This window comes from Microcaecilia unicolor, chromosome 4, assembly GCF_901765095.1.
Source record: "Microcaecilia unicolor chromosome 4, aMicUni1.1, whole genome shotgun sequence".
Classification (NCBI taxonomy): Eukaryota; Metazoa; Chordata; class Amphibia; order Gymnophiona; family Siphonopidae; genus Microcaecilia; species Microcaecilia unicolor.
Genome location: NC_044034.1, coordinates 371,527,379 through 371,548,362, shown reverse-complemented (window position 1 = coordinate 371,548,362; position 20,984 = coordinate 371,527,379). Strand labels below are relative to the sequence as shown.

Here is a 20,984-nt window from a genome sequence, read left to right as displayed (position 1 = left end):
AGTGACAACAACAATTAACCATTCCAGTCTTATCACGATGGACATAACATTTTCATAACCATCATATAGCTCTTATCTCACATCGTCACACATTTTGCTGTTTCTCCCCCCCCCCTTCCCTTGAGCTAATCCCTCTCCCTCCCCTCCTCCCCTTGCCCTTCCCACCCCACCCACCCGCCCTTCCTCCCCAGGTAGTACTCTGATAGTATGTTTATGCCTAACCATTAAGTACTCTACTCCGTGCTAAGGGTGTTAGAGTATCTAGGAACGGTTGCCAACACTGGAAGAATTTGTCTCCCCTCAGGGATGCTAGATCAGGTAAATCTTTCCGTTCCATGGCGCATAATGAGATCATGTAGGCCCGCCACAACTGGATCGAGGGTCCTTCCTCTTTGAGCCACAGTTTAAGTATAGATTTCTTCCCCATCATCACCGCTCTCCGTAAAAAGGCTTTGAGGCCTGTTTTCTTTCTGCCTCTGGTTGCATACATCTCAAACAACAAGCCAGGTTGTCGAATAATTAAAGAGATATTAATAAAGGTTTCACCTTATATACTTTTTTTTTGCGTTATCGAGTTCAATTAATATTGAATCTCTTCTTGAGGTTAAAATCTCCTTCCTCAGGAGACTCACGACAAGTGGTCTAGGTGACCCAGATAAGATAATTAGCTACATGCGGTTGACCAATGAGCCACTCAGAATAGGGGGGATGTGGAGTAGGACTCTCTGAAGAACCAGTGGCATTTTGCCACTAGGACCTGTATAGTTTCCATTCCCATATGCCTACTTTCAAGTCAGCATTGACTCAAGACACCTGGAGTATGAATTGGCATTTTCCATTTGGTTCCATTATGCAAATCTGTTATAAATTGACTTGAACCTCAGGCAAATGGCGGAAGATAGGGGAAGCTGAGTTGTATCATTTCTCAGATGGGAAAGGAGAAGCACCCAGGCCTAGCTGAAATCAGACCTCTGGACTGACAGTTATTAGGAAGACAAGCCTTGGGTAAATATACACTTGCTTTTCCTCTTTATTCAACAAAGCCAAGTACTGGGAAAATTTAATAGGATTTGCTTCTCTCTTGTAACCAAACTGAACTGTGTTTAAAACAGTGGTAAAGCAACTATGTCATGCCACTACCTTGCATCTGAGTTTTTCTCAGGAGGAGTAGCCTAGTGGTTAGTGCAGTGGACTTTGATCCTGGGGAACTGGACTCGATTCCCACTGCAGCTCCTTGTGACTCTGGGCAAGTCACTTAACCCTCCATTGCCCCTGGTACAAAATAAGTACCTGAATATATGTAAACCGCTTTGAATGTAGTTGCAAAAACCTCAGAAAGGTGGTATATGAAGTCCCATTTCCCTTTCCTCATTAATGAATTGCTGTCTTTGATTTATATCCCACAAATTAATTGTACTGTGATTATTTAATTTGTGCTAATAAAGTCTCAAATCCATTCCATGAAGGAGTTTTATTTTTAGTTTACTAAGAGGGTATTTTACTAAGGTGCGCTTACGTTTTTAGTGCGTGCTAAAAATAGGCACACACTAAACGTCAGAGACACCCATAGGAATACATTGGTGTCTCTAATGTTTAGCGTGCGCTAAAAACATAAGCACGCCTTAGTAAAAGATCCCCTAAGGTACCAGCTCCTTCTGGGAATTGTACACACACGCTTAAAAGGTTGGGCAGGTAAATAGCATATACACAATTTTCCTTAACAGAGGCACTCGTACATCAGCGACACCTAGTGGCTAAAAGCTGGGTACAGATTTATCATGGTTCTGAAGAAGTCATGGTCTGGCCATAGACTACTGCAATATGTGATCTCGACTGCGGGCTATCTAATGAGAAGAACACTGGCTGTTTCTGACGAAGTCCTATTGCTCCATAAACCCAGTAAAGGTCGTTTCTCATTGTGCTGGAAACACAAAGAGTCAGATGCACTAAAGTCGTCGTTAGAGTCGTTCCCTACCGAATTCCATAGCGAATCGGTAGGGAACCGCAATGCATCAAGGAAAGGGAATGCAAATGAGCTGCTCGTTGTAGCTCACTTTCATTCTCTATTCCATCGTAAAACAGAGCAGCAAAGCATTACGCTGGCTGCTCTGCGCATGCCAAATATACAAAGACGCGGTGCCGCTCACCCCCCTCCCGCCGCAATAATAAAAACAAAAGTGCAGTTGAGGCCGGCCATCGAAAAAAGCCACCCGTTTTCACCGTCATTCCGCCCCCCGCCGCAATAATAAAAACAAAAGTGCAGTTGAGGCTGGCCATCGAAAAAAGCCGTCCGTTTTAGCCGTCATTCACCTCCGCAATAATAAAAAACGTCTTTTTTGGCCGTGCTTCACTCAGCTGAGAGACCTGGAAGTCTCTGAGCCAATCACAACGCATTTAGCTCAGCGAGAGGTACAGACCTCTCGTTAGAGTTTCCAGCGTTAAGGAAATCGGAAAAGCTTAGTGCATCTCATTACAATAGGGTTTCCACACAATTTGCTCACCTGCATTCTGTTTTCGTTAGCTGCTACCGTCGTCGTAAAATGGCTTTTAGTGCATTCCAGGGTTTACTACTTGCTCGTTAATGGCTCGTTAGGTTTAGTGCATCTGGCCCAAAGACAGCAAAGTAATACTTCCAGAACCCCCCCCCCCCCCCCCCAAAAAAAAAAAATAATACAAAATATTCTGGCATAGTTAAGTTTGTGACTTTCATCTTATTATTTGTTTGAACCTGTTAAAAATCAAATAGCTCAGAGAAGTTTCTCTTGCAGAACTATTTCTCTTTCAATGCAAAGTTGACTAACTTTTCCTCATTTGCCTGTAATCAAAGACCCAGGCTGCGTAACCATTTACATTTTCCATTTTTTCTTCTGCTCCTGACAAAGACAAATGCAGCAGCAAGAGTTTGTGGTTGGGTCTCCCTCTTCAACTGGTAGACAAACCACTGCCCTTCAAGATCAACGGAATAGCTGCACTTACAAGTCCTACTTGAAATGGCAATACCTGTGGCCATCTGAGGCCAAGACAAAGCATTAGCCACTGCAACCGTTCCTCCTGGCCAGCATTCAGGATTCATATTTCTTCATCCGAAATACAAAACAACCAGTTCAAGTCTGAATGAACGACATGCATCCAACACTGAAAGAGTTAACCGTCTAGGCGTATATGGTCTACTTACCGTTGGGTTTGATGTTGTACAGCTCACTCTCCTAAGACGCCTCTGCATCAGGTCATGCTCCATACCGTTCACGTCCAACTTCAGAATTTCAAGCGCATCCTTCTCAAATGCCAACGCTTTTGCTAGACGCTCCATCCTTGCCCGCTGATGCAGGAGCAAGGCTACAATATTAGACGCAAATACAAATTGACAGAAAGAGCAAATGTGTTATTTATACGGCACAAGTCAAATCAAAATAGGTTGTTTTGTCCATAAAGAGTTGAATGTGCATGCCAAAGTTAAAGGTTAATAAAGAATGCAACGTGTACCTGGGAATGAACTTCATTAAGAGAAATACATTTGTTTCATGCTTCACTGTCACATAGGCCTGAAAGTGTATTACAGTCAATAAAAATAACCAAAATATCAAGTCAGATACAAATAACACAAAAGCAACATAACAGAGTTACTTACTTGTAGCAGGTGTTCTCCAAGGACAGCAGGACTTGAAACCTCACATGAGGTGACATCATGAATAGGGCGTGGTGTGAGGAATGGCACCCCAGCAACTTTTCTGGTCCATCTCACTGTGCATACGGCCTATTCCCACCTGACGTCACGTGGGTCTTCCTTAGTCCATTTCTAGCTAAAAGGAACACAAACCCTTGGGGAGGTAGGAAGGCTGTGAGGATTCAAGTCCTCGGAGAACACCTACTACAGATAAATAACATTTTCTCTGAGGACAAGCCAGGACTGTGAATCCTCACACATGGGCCTCTCTAGCTACAAGCTGCCTTAAACAGAAAAGGGGGAAGATCAAAAACAAGCAGCACTGCAAACAGGCAGACACCAATATCTTTGGTAGCAATGGGGGGAGGGGGGATGGAGTTGGATTCTAAACCCCATATAAAATATAAAACAACCAGTACTTTTATGCTACCTATACCACTCAAATCTGTTTACAATTTAAAAATACATTATCAATAGAACAGAATCCTCTTCAGCCTGTAGCCCCATCCAACAACCAACCAACCAACCATGGCCTCCTTCTCCTCCTTTCCTGAGATCACCGAGAATGAAACCTCCCGCCTTCTTTCCTCCTTAAGTACATAAGTACATAAGTAGTGCCATACTGGGAAAAACCAAAGGTCCATCTAGCCCAGCATCCTGTCACCGACAGTGGCCAATCCAGGTCAAGGGCACCTGGCACGCTCCCCAAACGTAAAACCATTCCAGACAAGTTATACCTAAAAATGCGGAATTTTTCCAAGTCCATTTAATAGCGGTCTATGGACTTGTCCTTTAGGAATCTATCTAACCCCTTTTTAAACTCCGTCAAGCTAACCGCCCGTACCACGTTCTCCGGCAACGAATTCCAGAGTCTAATTACACGTTGGGTGAAGAAAAATTTTCTCCGATTCGTTTTAAATTTACCACACTGTAGCTTCAACTCATGCCCTCTAGTCCTAGTATTTTTGGATAGCGTGAACAGTCGCTTCACATCCACCCGATCCATTCCACTCATTATTTTATACACTTCTATCATATCTCCCCTCAGCCGTCTCTTCTCCAAGCTGAAAAGCCCTAGCCTTCTCAGCCTCTCTTCATAGGAAAGTCGTCCCATCCCCACTATCATTTTCGTCGCCCTTCGCTGTACCTTTTCCAATTCTACTATATCTTTTTTGAGATACGGAGACCAGTACTGAACACAATACTCCAGGTGCGGTCGCACCATGGAGCGATACAACGGCATTATAACATCCGCACACCTGGACTCCATACCCTTCCTAATAACACCCAACATTCTATTCGCTTTCCTAGCCGCAGCAGCACACTGAGCAGAAGGTTTCAGCGTATCATCGACGACGACACCCAGATCCCTTTCTTGATCCGTAACTCCTAACGCGGAACCTTGCAAGACGTAGCTATAATTCGGGTTCCTCTTACCCACATGCATCACTTTGCACTTGTCAACATTGAACTTCATCTGCCACTTGCACGCCCATTCTCCCAGTCTCGCAAGGTCCTCCTGTAATCGTTCACATTCCTCCTGCGACTTGACGACCCTGAATAATTTTGTGTCATCGGCGAATTTAATTACCTCACTAGTTATTCCCATCTCTAGGTCATTTATAAATACATTAAAAAGCAACGGACCCAGCACAGACCCCTGCGGGACCCCACTAACTACCCTCCTCCACTGAGAATACTGGCCACGCAATCCTACTCTCTGCTTCCTATCTTTCAACCAGTTCTTAATCCATAATAATACCCTACCTCCGATTCCATGACTCTGCAATTTCTTCAGGAGTCTTTCGTGCGGCACTTTGTCAAACGCCTTCTGAAAATCCAGATATACAATATCAACCGGCTCCCCATTGTCCACATGTTTGCTTACCCCCTCAAAAAAATGCATTAGATTGGTGAGGCAAGACTTCCCTTCACTAAATCCGTGCTGACTTTGTCTCATCAGTCCATGTTTTGTATATGCTCTGCAATTTTATTCTTAATAATAGCCTCCACCATCTTGCCCGGCACCGACGTCAGACTCACCGGTCTATAATTTCCCGGATCTCCTCTGGAACCCTTCTTAAAAATCGGAGTAACATTGGCTACCCTCCAGTCTTCCGGTACTACACTCGATTTTAGGGACAGATTGCATATTTCTAACAGTAGCTCCGCAAGTTCATTTTTTAGTTCTATTAATACTCTGGGATGAATACCATCAGGTCCCGGTGATTTACTACTCTTCAGCTTGCTGAACTGACCCATTACATCCTCCAAGGTTACAGAGAATTTGTTTAGTTTCTCCGACTCCCCCGCTTCAAATATTCTTTCCGGCACCGGTGTCCCCCCCAAATCCTCCTCGGTGAAGACCGAAGCAAAGAATTCATTTAATTTCTCCGCTACGGCTTTGTCCTCCTTGATCGCCCCTTTAACACCATTTTCGTCCAGCGGCCCAACCGACTCTTTGGCCGGTTTCCTGCTTTTAATGTATCTAAAAAAATTTTTACTATGTATTTTTGCTTCCAACGCTAATTTCTTCTCAAAGTCCTTTTTTGCCCTCCTTATCTCCGCTTTGCATTTGGCTTGGCATTCCTTATGATCTATCCTGTTACTTTCAGTTGGTTCTCTTCTCCACTTTCTGAAGGATTGTTTTTTGGCTCTAATGATTTCCTTTATCTTACTGTTTAGCCACGCCGGCTGACGTTTAGTCTTTTTTCCCTTTTTTCTAATACGTGGAATATATTTGTCCTGAACCTCCAGGATGGTGTTTTTAAACAGCATCCACGCCTGATGCAAGTTTTTTACTCTGCGAGCTGCTCCTTTCAGTCTTTTTTTTACCATTTTTCTCATTTTGTCGTAATCACCTTTTCTATAGTTAAACGCTAGCGTACTTGATTTCCTAGTTTCACTTCCTTCAATGCCAATATCAAAACCGATCATATTATGATCACTGTTATCAAGCGGCCCTCGTATCGTTACCCCCTGCACTAGATCATGAGCACCACTAAGGACTAAGTCTAGTATTTTTCCTTCTCTTGTCGGCTCCTGAACTAGCTGTTCCATGAAGCTGTCCTTGATTTCATCAAGAAATCTTATGTCCCTTGCGTGTACAGATGTTACATTAACCCCTTGAAATGCACCACCTGTTCCTCCGATCCCATCCCCACCAACCTACTTAACACCATCTCCCATACTGTCACCCCCTCCATCTGTCGCATCCTTAACCTTTCTCTCTCCACTGCAACTGTCCCTGACACCTTCAAGCACGCCGTAGTCACACCTCTCCTTAAAAAACCATCACTTGACCCTACCTGCCCCTCCAACTACCGCCCCATCTCTCTCCTCCCCTTCCTCTCCGAAACACTTGAGCGCGCCGTTCACAGTCGCTGCCTTGATTTTCTCTCCTACTTATGCCATCCTCGATCCACTTCAATCCGGTTTTCGCCCTCTACACTCGACAGAAACAGCACTCTCTAAAGTCTGCAACGACCTGCTCCTTGCCAAATCCAGAGTCCACTATTCCATCCTCATCCTCCTCGATCTATCCGCTGCGTTTGACACTGTCAATCATGATTTACTTCTTGCCACACTGTTCTCTTTTGGGTTCCAAGGCTCTGTCCTCTCCTGGTTCTCCTCTTATCTCTCCCACTGCACCTTCAGGGTACACTCTCATGGATCTTTCTCCACTCCCATCCCACTATCTGTTGGAGTTCCCCAGGGATCTGTCCTTGGACCTCTTCTCTTCTCAATCTACACCTCTTCCCTAGGCTCACTGATCTCATCTCATGGTTTTCAGTATCATCTTTATGCTGATGACACCCAGCTATATCTCTCCACACCAGACATCACCGCGGAGACCCAGGCCAAGGTATCGGCCTGCTTATCCGACATTGCTGCCTGGATGTCCAACCGCCACCTGAAGCTGAACATGTCCAAAACTGAGCTCCTCGTCTTTCCACCTAAACCCACTTCTCCTCTTCCTCCATTCTCTATCTCAGTTGATAACACCCTCATCCTCCCCATCCCATCTGCCCGCAACCTCGGAGTCATCTTCGACTCCTCCCTCTCCTTCTCTGTGCATATCCAACAGACTGCCAAGACCTGTCACTTCTTCCTCTTCAAAATCAGCAAAATTCGCCCTTTCCTCTCTGAGCACACCACACGAACTCTCATCCACGCTCTCATTACCTCTCGCCTTGACTACTGCAACTTACTCTTCACTGGCCTCCCACTTAGCCATCTATCCTCCCTTCAATCCGTTCAGAACGCTGCCGCACGTCTTATATTCCGCCAGAACCGATATACTCATATCACCCCTCTCCTCAAGTCACTTCACTGGCTTCCGATCAGATACCGCATACAATTCAAGCTTCTCCTCCTTACCTATAAATGCACCCGGTCTGCGGCTCCTCACTACCTCTCTACCCTCATCTCCCCCTATGTTCCCGCCCGTAACCTCCGCTCTCAGGACAAAACCCTCCTTTCAGTACCCTTCTCCACCACTGCCAACTCCAGGCTCCGCTCATTCTGCCTTAGCTCACCCTATGCCTGGAACACTCTTCCTCAACCCCTACGCCAAGCCCCCTCCCTACCCATCTTCAAATCTCTGCTTAAAACTCACCTCTTCAATGCTGCTTTCGGCACCTAACCTTTCGAGAAATATAGTATGCCCTATCAGATTGACTCTACACTTGTCTTTTAGATTGTACACTTGTCTCTTAGATTGTAAGCTCCTTGAGCAGGGACTGTCCTTCCACGTTAAATTGTACAGTGCTGCGTAACCCTAGTAGCGCTTTAGAAATGTTAAGTAGTAGTAGTAATAGAACAGAATCATTTCACATAAAATTCCAAACAGACAGCAAACGAAAAAGATCATCCTAAATATTTAGCAAATAGCCAACTTTTAAAAATGCTATGACATTTCAATTAATTGTACTCTGAACCCAATATTACAGATAAAGCATCCACCAATTTGGTGCCTTTCCCTTAAATGATCTATTGTATATCGCAAACAGATTCTTGAGGACTGTCTGATCAACCTTCTCCTACAAGAGCATGCAACTCTGGAACGCACTGCCACGCGGCCTGAGAGCGGTCTATGAGTTGACAGACTTCCACAAACGATTGAAGACCTATCTCTTTGACAAAACATACCGCAAGGATCAAAACATATAAATCCCATATACACCATAACAACGCCTCAAGATATTACCCCATGTACTCCACTTCCCCGTACTCTCTCCCATTCAACAATCTACCCACAGATAAAAAATGTCTACCCCCATCGCTCTCTTGTTATTATTCGATCAACGTAGTAATTCCCCAACGTCATATCCTTTAGTTTCTACGCCCCAAAGGTGATTGATCTGACTCTGTCTTCCTTAACTATTCACAATGTAACCATAATCGTAATGTAACAAACTGTATTTCTATTATTTACAATGTATTGTAAGCCACACTGAGCCCACAAATAGGTGGGAAAATGTGGGATACAAATGCAATTAAATAAATAAATACCATCATACCAAGAGCATCGATCTAGGCCAGTGTTGCCCAACCCATAGACCGCGGACCAAAACCTGGACCACCAACTTCATTTTCTGGCCCGCAGCAGCTCAGTAGAAATACAGATTTCTACAACGAAGTCCCTGTTTCCCTGCCCAAACTCCTCCAACTGCGAGACTTGATACTGCGAGACCAATCCAAACTTCCAGTGCTGTGCGGCTCAAGCTCACAGGAGTTGCAACAGGGAAGCAGGGATCTCACCAGAGGACTTTGCAGCTGAAGCCAGGTGTGGAAAAATCCAACTAAAACAAAAGGAGACTCTTCCTTTTCTCTTTCTCTGCTACTTTTTATAGATGTAGAAGGTAGGGCAAGTGAAGGGATCTATTGCTTTGCTCTCACACCTGACATTAAACCTTTTGCGCCCTCTTAAGTGGAATCCAAGTTCACTGAAGAAAATGTTAACCATTTAGTATCCAAACTCTTGAGGGCTAAGGTCTCTTTCTTGAGATGTAACAGCGCCCTAGTCCTTGCACAATCTGTCGGAAAAAACTCCAGTCTCATAGAATTTCTGATGGAAAGGTCCCACAGAAGTGGGAAGCATGTTTGTCTTGCCCAATAAGGGGCTATAAAAATCACGGCTCCCTGATGTTGACTGAGCTACAGAATAGTCTTCACTATGAGAGGTATTAGAGGTTACGCGTATAGAAGACCCTGTCCCCAATGGAGGAAGAAGGAATCATAGCAACATAGCAGATGACGAAAGATAAAGACCTGTATGGCCCATCCAGTCTGCTGGTGTAGGTTATAGCACAGCACCTCTGGATCTTTGTTTAGCTGTTTTAATTTGGTATCACTGAGGTATTATTACTCTTTTGTATTTTTAACTGTAGTAACATTTGGTGTAATTTTGGAAGGGTGATTTTATAATTTAATTAAACTCTGGAATTCGTTGCCAGAGAATGTGGTAAAGGTGGTTAGCTTAGCGGAGTTTAAAAAAGGTTTGGGGAAAATTCACTATTTCTGGGATAAGCAGTATAAAATGTTTTGTACATTTTTGGGATCTTGCCGGGTATTTGTGACCTGGATTGGCCACTGTTGGAAACAGGATGCTGGGCTCGATGGACCTTTGGTCTTTCCCAGTATGGCAATACTTATGTACTTCTGTAGTTATGACTGCAATATTTATTACTGCAATATGGTCACATTTTTTTTGTCAATACCTGATTGATCAAACCCAATCCAATAATGTTACTAATTTTTGTAGATCTCATGTTTTCTACCACCACCTCTGTTGGAAATCTTTGTGTCATCTGCAAAAACTTTTCTTTCTAACCCCTTGGCAATATCCCTCACAAATATATTACACAGAAATGGCCCCCGGAATAATCCCTGAGGCACTCCGCTACTCACTTTCCGTTCCTCCGAGCAAATTCTATTTACCACTACCCTCTGTGGTCTGTCAGCCAACCAGTTTCCAATCCAGTGACAGGACAGGAGATAAGGGGATCACGACTCAACAACAGGACTGATCAGTTCCAAGGGAAAAAAACAAACTGAGAAGGTCCTGTGCGACAGCGGCAGGTCAGAACAGGAACACATGCAGTGAGATGGGCCAAATGCTTTTATAAAAGTTGTTGGGATACACTCTCCAGCGCCGGCCTCCATCGGTGACATCACCCCAAGTGTGAGGATTCACAGTCTTTCTTGTCCTCGGAGAATTCTAAAAATCAATGTGCAACTAAAGCAGAACCTAATCCTCCCGATACATACAGTATTTATTTATTTATTCATGACATTTATACCGGGGGGCGTAGCCAGACTTCGGCGGGATGGGGGTCCAGAGCTCGAGGTGAGGGGGCACATTTAAGCCCCCCCCCCAGCGCCGCTGCCACCCCCCCACTGCCGCCACCACCAACTTTGACCCCCCCCCCGATGACCCTCTCGTCCCCCCTCCCTCGCCATTGTCGCCTACCTTTGCTGGCAGGTGACCCCAACCCCCTCCAGCCGAGGTGCTCTTCTTCTGGCGCAAGTCTTCGTTCTGTTTCTGTGAGTCTGACGTCCTGCACGTACAACGTGCAAACAGAACTACTACTACTAGTACTATTTATCATTTCTATAGCGCTACAAGGCATAAAGAAGAGGACCTCGGTTGGCAGAGATTGGGGTCCCCCGCCAGCAAAGGTAGCAGACGACGATGGCAGGTTGGCGGTGGGAGGGGGTCGAGAGGGTCATCGGTAGGGGGGGGGGGGTCCAGGGCCAAATCTATGGGGGCCCAAGCCCCAGTAGCCCCACGTAGCTACGGCCCTGATTTATACCCTGAAATAGACTCAAGTTCAATAAGGCTTACAAACAATAAAGTGAATAAAACATAATTATGAAGTACTTCAGCCTTGTTAACTCTACAGTCACCTCTGATGAAATGTTACATGGCATGAAAGCGTTGTATGCTTGGTCCTTTCTAATACAGAAATCAATGTTCCACAAACAATTAAGTCTTCCATGTTCTGGGGCCTGGTGTATATCCAGACTATTCTTTTCTTTGTCTAATGGCGCTCCAAGTCTCTGCTGGGTATATCATAGAGCTAGGCAATACTGCTGTAATACACCAGCACCCCAGTGAGTCTGGGTGCTTACATCAAAGTGCTTGAATGGGCTCTGCAACATTTAGCAGAACGCACTGAGGGAGACTTTTACTAAAGATCAGCTGGAGTTATCTGCAGGAGGGCCCATAGGAATAACTTTATGCACCCTGGTGCATAAAATCCTCTATGGTGAAGCTCCAGCATATAAGGACACCCTTATCAACTTGCCACCAAGGAATTCTCACAAATCATCTCGTTCATACTTAAATCTCCATTACCCAGCATGCTGTGGCCTCAAATATAAAACCACTTATGCATCCACCTTTCCCTATATTAGCGCACATTTGTGGCATGGATTGTGGAGGAGTGGCCTAGTGGTTAGGGTGGTGGACTTTGGTCCTGGGGAACTGAGGAACTGAGTTCAATTCCCACTTCAGGCACAGGCAGCTCCTTGTGACTCTGGGCAAGTCACTTAACCCTCCATTGCCCCATGTAAGCCGCATTGAGCCAGACAGAAGCAGAAGCCTGCGCAGCCACATTGGTGATCTGCAAGGGCCAACTTCTACATGGAATGTTGCTAGTGGAATAACCACATTCCATGTAGAATCTCAAATAGTAGCAACAGTGGAGGAGTGGCCTAGTGGTTAGGGTGGTGGACTTTGGTCCTGGGGAACTGAGGAACTGAGTTGGATTCCCACTTCAGGCACAGGCAGCTCCTTGTGACTCTGGGAAGTCACTTAACCCTCCATTGCCCCATGTAAGCCGCATTGAGCCTGCCATGAGTGGGAAAGCGCGGGGTACAAACGTAACAAAAATAAAATAAATAAAAATAAATCTGTAAAAACTACTCATGATCATTCGACTTTCAGAAAATCTCTCAAAACAAATTTATTTGGAAAAGCTTATGCCAAAGTCCCTCCTTGTATCCGTAACTCCTGAATTGTCGCTATCATAACGACATGTTGAACCCTATTACCCTTCACCTTCTCTTCTCCTCTGTAATTACTCACTAACCTCCTCAACTTCAATGTACTCGATTGTTTAATGCCTGTTTGATGTATGTCTTTCAGGCTGATGTAAGCCACATTGAGCCTGCCCGTAGGTGGGAAAATGTGGGATATAATAAATGCTATAAATAAATAAATAAACGGGCCCTGCTACAGATAAGCTAATTTTTAGTAAAAGACCCCCTGAATTTTAAAGAAAAGTAATGTGTGTAAACTTGTTTTCCTGATTGGCTCAGAGGTAGCCTTCTATGAGTAGAATATATTATTTCATCTTTGTGGACTTGAGCTGAGAACATTAAGAAACTGTAAATGCTAAGAAAATGGTAAAAAGGGATTTTGCAGTTCTATCAGGCTTACAATAACCTCTATTTTTACATATTTATATCAGATGTTTAACTACTAACAATCTTAAGATATTAAGCTTCATATTAAGTGATAGGCCTACAACAAAGACAAGAAATGTATTTCAGTTTTTCCAAGGCTTCCTAAAGCTTAAAATTCAGCTGGGATAGAGAGACTCTCACTCCTACAGCGAGAGGACAACTGCTGAATCTATGAACTCTGCAGAGACTTATATTACTCTAAGGTCTCATAGACAAGAGACGGAGAAGGGAAGGGGGTGGATTAGGAGTGAGTTGGGGGTGGGGGGAATCGGCAATGAGTTTGGTTAAGGGTTAGGTGTGGGATGGTACTCTTTAAGATTGCTTCTAGATTATTGCAGCGAGAGTGGGGGGAGGGAGAATAGGGGGGTCAGGGAAAATGAAAAAGAAAGCTGAATTGCTGGTATGAAGGCATGATGGTGTTGTAATTAGATGATGTTAATATTGTTAGATGTTATAATGCTGTAAGAATCTTTAATAAAAATTATTGAAACACTAGTAAAAAAAGGCCCGTTTCTGAGAAATGAAACGGGCGCTAGCAAGGTTTTCCTCTGAGTGTGTATGTTTGAGAGAGTGTGTGTGAGATTGACTGTGTGAGAGACTGAGACTGGGTGCGAGTGTGTCTGTGACAGTGATAGTGTATGTATGAGAATCAGGGTTGAAACTGTACAAAGCAGATCGTAGATAAACCAAAGAGATATTTTATTAATATGATAAAGATAAAATATGCACGGCCTATTTTATGGCCTGTGTCGGGCTATTTTATGTATACAGACTATTGTATGCATATTTTATCTTTATCATATTAATAAAATATCTCTTTGGTTTATCTACGATCTGCTTTGTACAGTTTCCACTTTGGAGTTTGCAGATCGTCTGCCCCTTTGTTTTCTTGAGAATCAGGGTTGCCAGGTGGAAAATTTTTTTCCCACCCAATCCAGCCTAAAAACAGCCCCAAACCCGCCCAAACTCAAACCCCGCCCCTGACACCCCCACCCCGTGTCATCACCCCGCCCCCGCCGTCATCAACCCCGCCCCCGCAGTCATCGGCCCCGCCTCCCCGTCACCGGCCCCGCCTCCCTAATCATCGGCCCCGCCCAGAACATCACTAACCCCGCCCAAAATGTCACTAACCCCGCCCCCCGCAGCCGAAAAAACCGCCTGAAAACCGCCCAAAAGAAAAAAAAGAAGCCCAAAAAACCGCGACCCACCGCGGGCAAAAATTTCCCACGGCGGGTCGCGGAAAACTGCCCAATTGGGCGGTAAAACCGCCCACCTGGCAACACTGATGAGAATCAGAGTGTGTGCCAGGGGCCCATCACTCCCTCCTCCCTCCCAGTTCAGAGTTTCCCTCCCCCCTCCCTGTGCACCCCAGCTGACCTTGTTAATCACCCAGGGCAACCACTCCAGGTGCCTGAGAAAACAATTGTGGCAGGAGTTAATTGCTTTACTTGCAACTCTCTTTTCCTTTGTGTACTAAACCCGATATCGATGCCACCTCAAGTTTCCGGCTGGAGGCTTCAATTAGAATGTTGGAGGTGCCTTTTATATATGTCCGCGGCAACCAGTAGTCCCGTGGCCTCACCTCGACCTCGTGGCTCAAGCTGTTGGGAGGCGAGAGACCCGGAGACGCTCAAGCACACCCAGTCTGGGCTGCGGTGCGGGGAAGCGGACCGAGATCCCGGCGGGAACTGCCTGGCCCTAACCGCCGAACCCACCGACCTCGTGGCTCGGGTTGTTGGGAGGCGGGAGACAACGCGAAGACCCGGAGGCGCTCGGATACACCCAGTCTGAGCTGCGAAGCGAGGAAGCGGACCGGGATCCCGGGAACTGCCTGGCCCTGACCGCCGAACCCGCCGCCAGCGTCGCTGACCACTGCCCGCAGGCACCTCCGGCAGATTGGCGCGCCTGGGCAAGGCGACTCGAGCAACCAGCTGAGACTTCATCATCACGGGTTCAGCGCTACCCGGACCCAACGGACGCGCCGCACTGATCGACATCGCTGAGGGAGGATCGGTGCCCTAGTCCAGGGGCCCACCAAGCGGAGGACTGGCTGGTGAGTGCCTAGACCGACCTGGGGTGCGCCGGAGATAGTAGACCAGGGCCGAATTCAGGTGAACTACCGGCGGGATCTGGTGGGCTGGAGGCTGATCGCTGCTACCTGCCAGCCACGCGACCGCCGAACCACGCTGACCAGGACACATCGACGAGGTCCGGGGACTGGGTAATCAAGCGGGGACATAAGGAGAAACAGGGCCTCTGCCTGCTTGCTTGCTTGCTTTGATTCGACCTTGCTTTACAGTCATGCCTGCTACTACAAAACTGCCTTTGATTCTACCTGCTTGCTTTGAGTTTGCCGTGTAGCTTGCTGACTCTGCAAATCACCCAGACTGCCCGGACATCCAAATTTGGAATTGCACTGGAGAGTGCGATTCAATTGTCTGAATATAAGGAGATACAGGGCCCCTGCCGGCTTGCTTTTGATTTGATTTTGCTTTTGCTTCATAGCCTTGCATAACTTTAAAAATGCCTTTGATCTTGCTTGCTTGCTTTTGATTTGCTTTTTACCTCGCTTGACTCTGCAAATTACCTTTGATTTGACAAAGGACCTGATAGAACTGCCACTACTGCTGCCAGGACGCATACGACCTGTCTGCTTTGCCTACTCACTTTCGATTTGCTTATCGCCCTGATCTGATCTAGCAAAATTGCCTTTACCTGCTAACTTTGCTCTGCTTATGCAATTCTGCAACACTGCCTACAAACACACACCAAAAGCCTCTCACACTGTTCTGCTTCTAAGCCTTAACTCCATCTACCTACCCTACATACTGTAAGCACCTGCACTACAACTGAACGATACCCTTACCACTTAGATCACTAACCCAAAGGTCTAATTATGCCAATGACTTGTTGAATTAATTACAGCTATGGACCACCTGTTCTAAGCACTGCAACACCTGCTGACACAACCACCGTCCTGAACCAATTGTTAAGACAGTCGATGCACCACAGATATCACAGACTCCGCCCAACACATCCACGAACACTGTCCACAAACAACTGACATCACTAACAACACCCAATACTACAACGAATACCATCCACAAAGCCAACATGAATACCAACAAACTACTGATAATAATCTACCTCACTCCCATAATCTACCACGCATGGACCACCCCTAACATCAACAACAACCCAACCACAATCCACCAACTCTATGCACAAACAATCAACAACCCACCAGACCAAAAACACAACAACCAACCTAAAGGAAAAAACTCCACATATGAACCTCACCAACAGAAAGAAAAAAAGAAAAGCAACAACGAAAAATTCAACCACCGAGATAACAAACAACTAATAAAAATAAATACATCTAACCTCCCAACAGAACCATACCGCTTCATCCGAATAGGATACATCAACGCAAGATCAGCAGTAAGTAACTCAATAGACATACTAGACTGGATTACCAGTCTAGACTTTCTATTTATCACCGAAACATGGTTCCATGGTCCCACAGACCCCGCCATCAAAGAGACATGCCCACCAGAATACAAAATCACCCATTGGGCAAGAACATACTCCTCGCCCTGCTGGCCGTGGGGGCGGTGTTGGACTACTTCTCTCTCCCTCCTCCAGATTTCAACCCCTTCTTCCACCTCAATCTCACTGTTTTTCCTCCTTTGAAGTCCACTCTATCCGCCTTTTCTCTCCTCTGCCTCTTCGAATAGCGGTCATTTATCGTCCCCCTGATAAGTCCCTTTCATCCTTTCTCAGTGACTTTGACGCCTGGCTTGCCTTCTTCCATGATCCTTCCTCCCCCTCTCTCATCCTTGGTGACTTTAATATTCCTGCTAATGATCCTTCCAACTCCTATATTTCCAAGTTACTCGCTTTAACGTCGTCCTTTAATCTCCAACTATGCTCCACCTCCCCCACTCATCAAAATGGTCACTGTCTTGATCTCATCTTCTCCTCCAACTGTTCACCTTCTAGTTTCCTTGCCTCTGATCATCCCTCCTCTGATCACCATCTTATAACTTTCACACTTAAATCTCCTCCCTCCCAGTCCCGTCCTATCCTATCTAATTTATCTAGGAATCTTCACGATATTGACCCTTCAACTCTATCCTCCCATGTTTCAAACCTCCTCTCTACTGTGGCACCATCCACGTCTGTCAACGAGGCTGTTTCTTCTTACAACAATACTCTATCCTCTGCCTTAGACACTGTTGCACCTTTGATGACCCGCCCTGTAAGGCGTACAAAACCCCAACCTTGGCTGAATTCTAATATCCGCTACCTACGTTCCTGTACCCGCTCCGCCGAACGCCTCTGGCGGAAATCTCAGGCCCTTGCTGATTTCTTACACTTTAAGTTCATGCTGACCTCCTTCCAATCTGCTCTTTTACATGCCAAACAGGATTATTATATCCAACTGACCAACTCTCTCTCTCCGCATTTTTAGGTATAACTTGTCTGGAATGTTTTTACGTTTGGGGAGCGTGCCAGGTGCCCTTGACCTGGATTGGCCACTGTCGGTGACAGGATGCTGGGCTAGATGGACCTTTGGTCTTTCCCAGTATGGCACTACTTATGTACTTATGTACTTAATCCTCGACTTCTCTTCACCACATTGAACTCTCTCCTCAAGGTGCCCCCTCACCCAACTCCCCCTTCATTATCTCCTCAGACCCTTGCTGAATTCTTTCACAACAAGATTCAAAAGATAAACCTTGCTTTCTCTACCTCACCAGCTCTCCCTCCACTAGTCCGTTCCCCTCTCTCTCCTTCCCCTCATTCCCTTTCCTCCTTTCCTGAAGTTACTATTGAGGAAACTACACTTCTCCTTTCTTCCTCAAAATGTACCACCTGTTCCTCTGATCCCATTCCCACCCACCTTCTTAATGCCATCTCTCCTACTCTTATTCCTTTTATCTGTCACATTCTCAATCTCTCACTTTCCACTGCGACTGTTCCTGCTGCCTTTAAACATGCTGTGGTCACACCTCTCCTTAAGAAGCCTTCACTTGACCCTACTTGTCCCTCTAATTACCGACCCATCTCCCTCCTTCCTTTTCCCTCCAAATTACTTGAGCGTGCTGTTCACCGCCGCTGCCTTGATTTTCTCTCCTCACATGCTATTCTTGACCCATTACAATCTGGTTTTCGCCCTCTCCACTCAACCGAAACTGCGCTTACTAAAGTCTCCAATGACCTATTACTGGCTAAATCCAGAGGTCAATATTCCATCCTCATTCTTCTTGATCTTTCCGCTGCTTTTGACACTGTCGATCACAACATACTTCTCGATACCCTGTCCTCACTTGGATTCCAGGGCTCTGTCCTTTCCTGGTTCTCTTCCTACCTCTCCCTCCGCACCTTTAGTGTTCACTCTGGTGGATCCTCTTCTACTTCTATTCCTCTGCCTGTCGGCGTACCTCAGGGTTCTGTTCTTGGTCCCCTCCTCTTTTCTATCTACACTTCTTCCCTTGGTTCATTAATCTCATCCCATGGCTTTTCCTACCATCTCTATGCTGATGACTCCCAAATCTACCTTTCTACCCCTGATATCTCACCTTGCATCCAAACCAAAGTTTCAGCGTGCTTGTCTGACATTGCTGCCTGGATGTCTCAACGCCACCTGAAATTAATATGACCAAAACCGAGCTTCTCATTTTCCCCCCCAAACCCACCTCCCCGCTCCCCCCGTTTTCTATTTCTGTTGATGGCTCTCTCATTCTCCCTGTCTCCTCAGCTCGAAACCTTGGGGTCATCTTTGACTCTTCTCTCTCCTTCTCTGCTCATATCCAGCAGACCGCCAAGACCTGTCGTTTCTTTCTTTACAACATCCGTAAAATCCGCCCCTTTCTTTCCGAGCACTCTACCAAAACCCTCATCCACACCCTTGTCACCTCTCGTTTAGACTACTGCAATCTGCTTCTTGCTGGCCTCCCACTTAGTCACCTCTCCCCTCTCCAGTCGGTTCAAAACTCTGCTGTCCGTCTCATCTTCCGCCAGGGTCGCTTTACTCATACTACCCCTCTCCTCAAGACCCTTCACTGGCTCCCTATCCGTTTTCGCATCCTGTTCAAACTTCTTCTACTAACCTATAAATGTATTCACTCTGCTGCTCCCCAGTATCTCTCCACACTCGTCCTTCCCTACACCCCTTCCCGTGCACTCCGCTCCATGGATAAATCCTACTTATCTGTTCCCTTCTCCACTACTGCCAACTCCAGACTTCGCGCCTTCTGTCTCGCTGCACCCTACGCCTGGAATAAACTTCCTGAGCCCCTACGTCTTGCCCCATCCTTGGCCACCTTTAAATCTAGACTGAAAACCCACCTCTTTAACATTGCTTTTGACTCGTAACCACTTGTAACTACTCGCCTCCACCTACCCTCCTCTCTTCCTTCCCGTTCACATTAATTGATTTGATTTGCTTACTTTATTTATTTTTTGTCTATTAGATTGTAAGCTCTTTGAGCAGGGACTGTCTTTCTTCTATGTTTGTACAGCGCTGCGTATGCCTTGTAGCGCTATAGAAATGCTAAATAGTAGTAGTAGTAGTAACTGGAAAAAGAGGCGGCGGAATAGCCATAATTTACAAATCTGAGTTTACCATAACTACCACTGGCGAATCGACCTCACCACAACTCGAGATTGCCTCAACAAGAATCACTCATACAAACCTACAAGGACACCTCAACACAATACTATTCTACAGGCCACCAGGAAAATGGAAAGACTCCCAAACGCAACTCACAGACTTCATCTCCAATACATGTGTCTCTGCCTCAAATATCCTCATAATAGGAGATATCAACCTACACCTTGAGGACGACACCTCAACAGGCACACAAGAATGCAAAGACTTCTTAAAACTCTGGGATCTACACGCACCTAATAATCAACCAACACACGAAAAAGGACATACACTGGACATCATTACACACAAATTCGACCCAGACCTTACCCTCCTACTTACAGATACAAGATGGACACCCACACCATGGACAGACCACCATAAGGCGATGGTCTCCCTCCACTGGCAAAAAATACACAGAAACGCAATTAACAAACATGAACGAACAACATACACCACAAGAGGAAAAATAGACCCCACAACATTCTGGCAACAGGTCTACCAAAGTGAATGGTCAACAAATACAGACACCATCCAATTCCTCCAAGAATGGGACGACATATGCAGTACAACATTAGACACAATCGCCCCAATCCAAACTAGAACATCACACAGGAAAAAAACAAATTCATGGTTCACCGAAGAACTGAAAAAACTCAAAACACAAGTCAGAAAACTAGAACGTACATGGAATAAAAAGAAAGACGAACACACACTGAACGCCTGGAAATCACTCCGGAGGAAATACAAATACACCATTAAACAGACTAAAAGACTACACTACAAAACTATGATTGGACCAAACTACAAAGACTCACACAAACTCTTCTATCTCGTAAACAAATTGCTTGACACCACACCAGTAACAACCAACAGCAAAGATACACCAGGGGTCGATGACCTCGCGAAATACTTCAAGGAAAAAATCATACAACTACGGCTCAAAATACCCATCAGCCCCACGGAATACACAACACTCCTAAGTTGTCTAGACCCAGAAGACGGAATATACCCAGCAGACAGGATCTGGACCGAATTCGAACTATTATCAGAAGACCTAATCTCTAAAACGCTCAAGAGATTCGCCAAATCCCAATGCAAACTAGATATCTGCCCAAACAACCTCATGAAATCAGCCCCCCAACAATTCATAATAGACCTAACTAACCACATGAACTACATGCTACAAAA

General features: G+C 45.6%; 1 protein-coding gene across 2 annotated transcripts in view; it reads right to left on the bottom strand.

Annotated features, from left to right (window-relative positions):
* The window catches only part of TAB3 (TGF-beta activated kinase 1 (MAP3K7) binding protein 3), a 63,042-nt gene that overhangs the window by 11,620 nt on the left and 30,438 nt on the right, over positions 1-20,984 (bottom strand). For both annotated transcript variants that reach the window (XM_030202364.1, XM_030202366.1), the window contains exon 4: positions 3,176-3,336. In XM_030202364.1, coding sequence (XP_030058224.1) covers positions 3,176-3,336 — 161 coding nt within the window. The remainder of the gene's footprint in view (positions 1-3,175; positions 3,337-20,984) is intronic.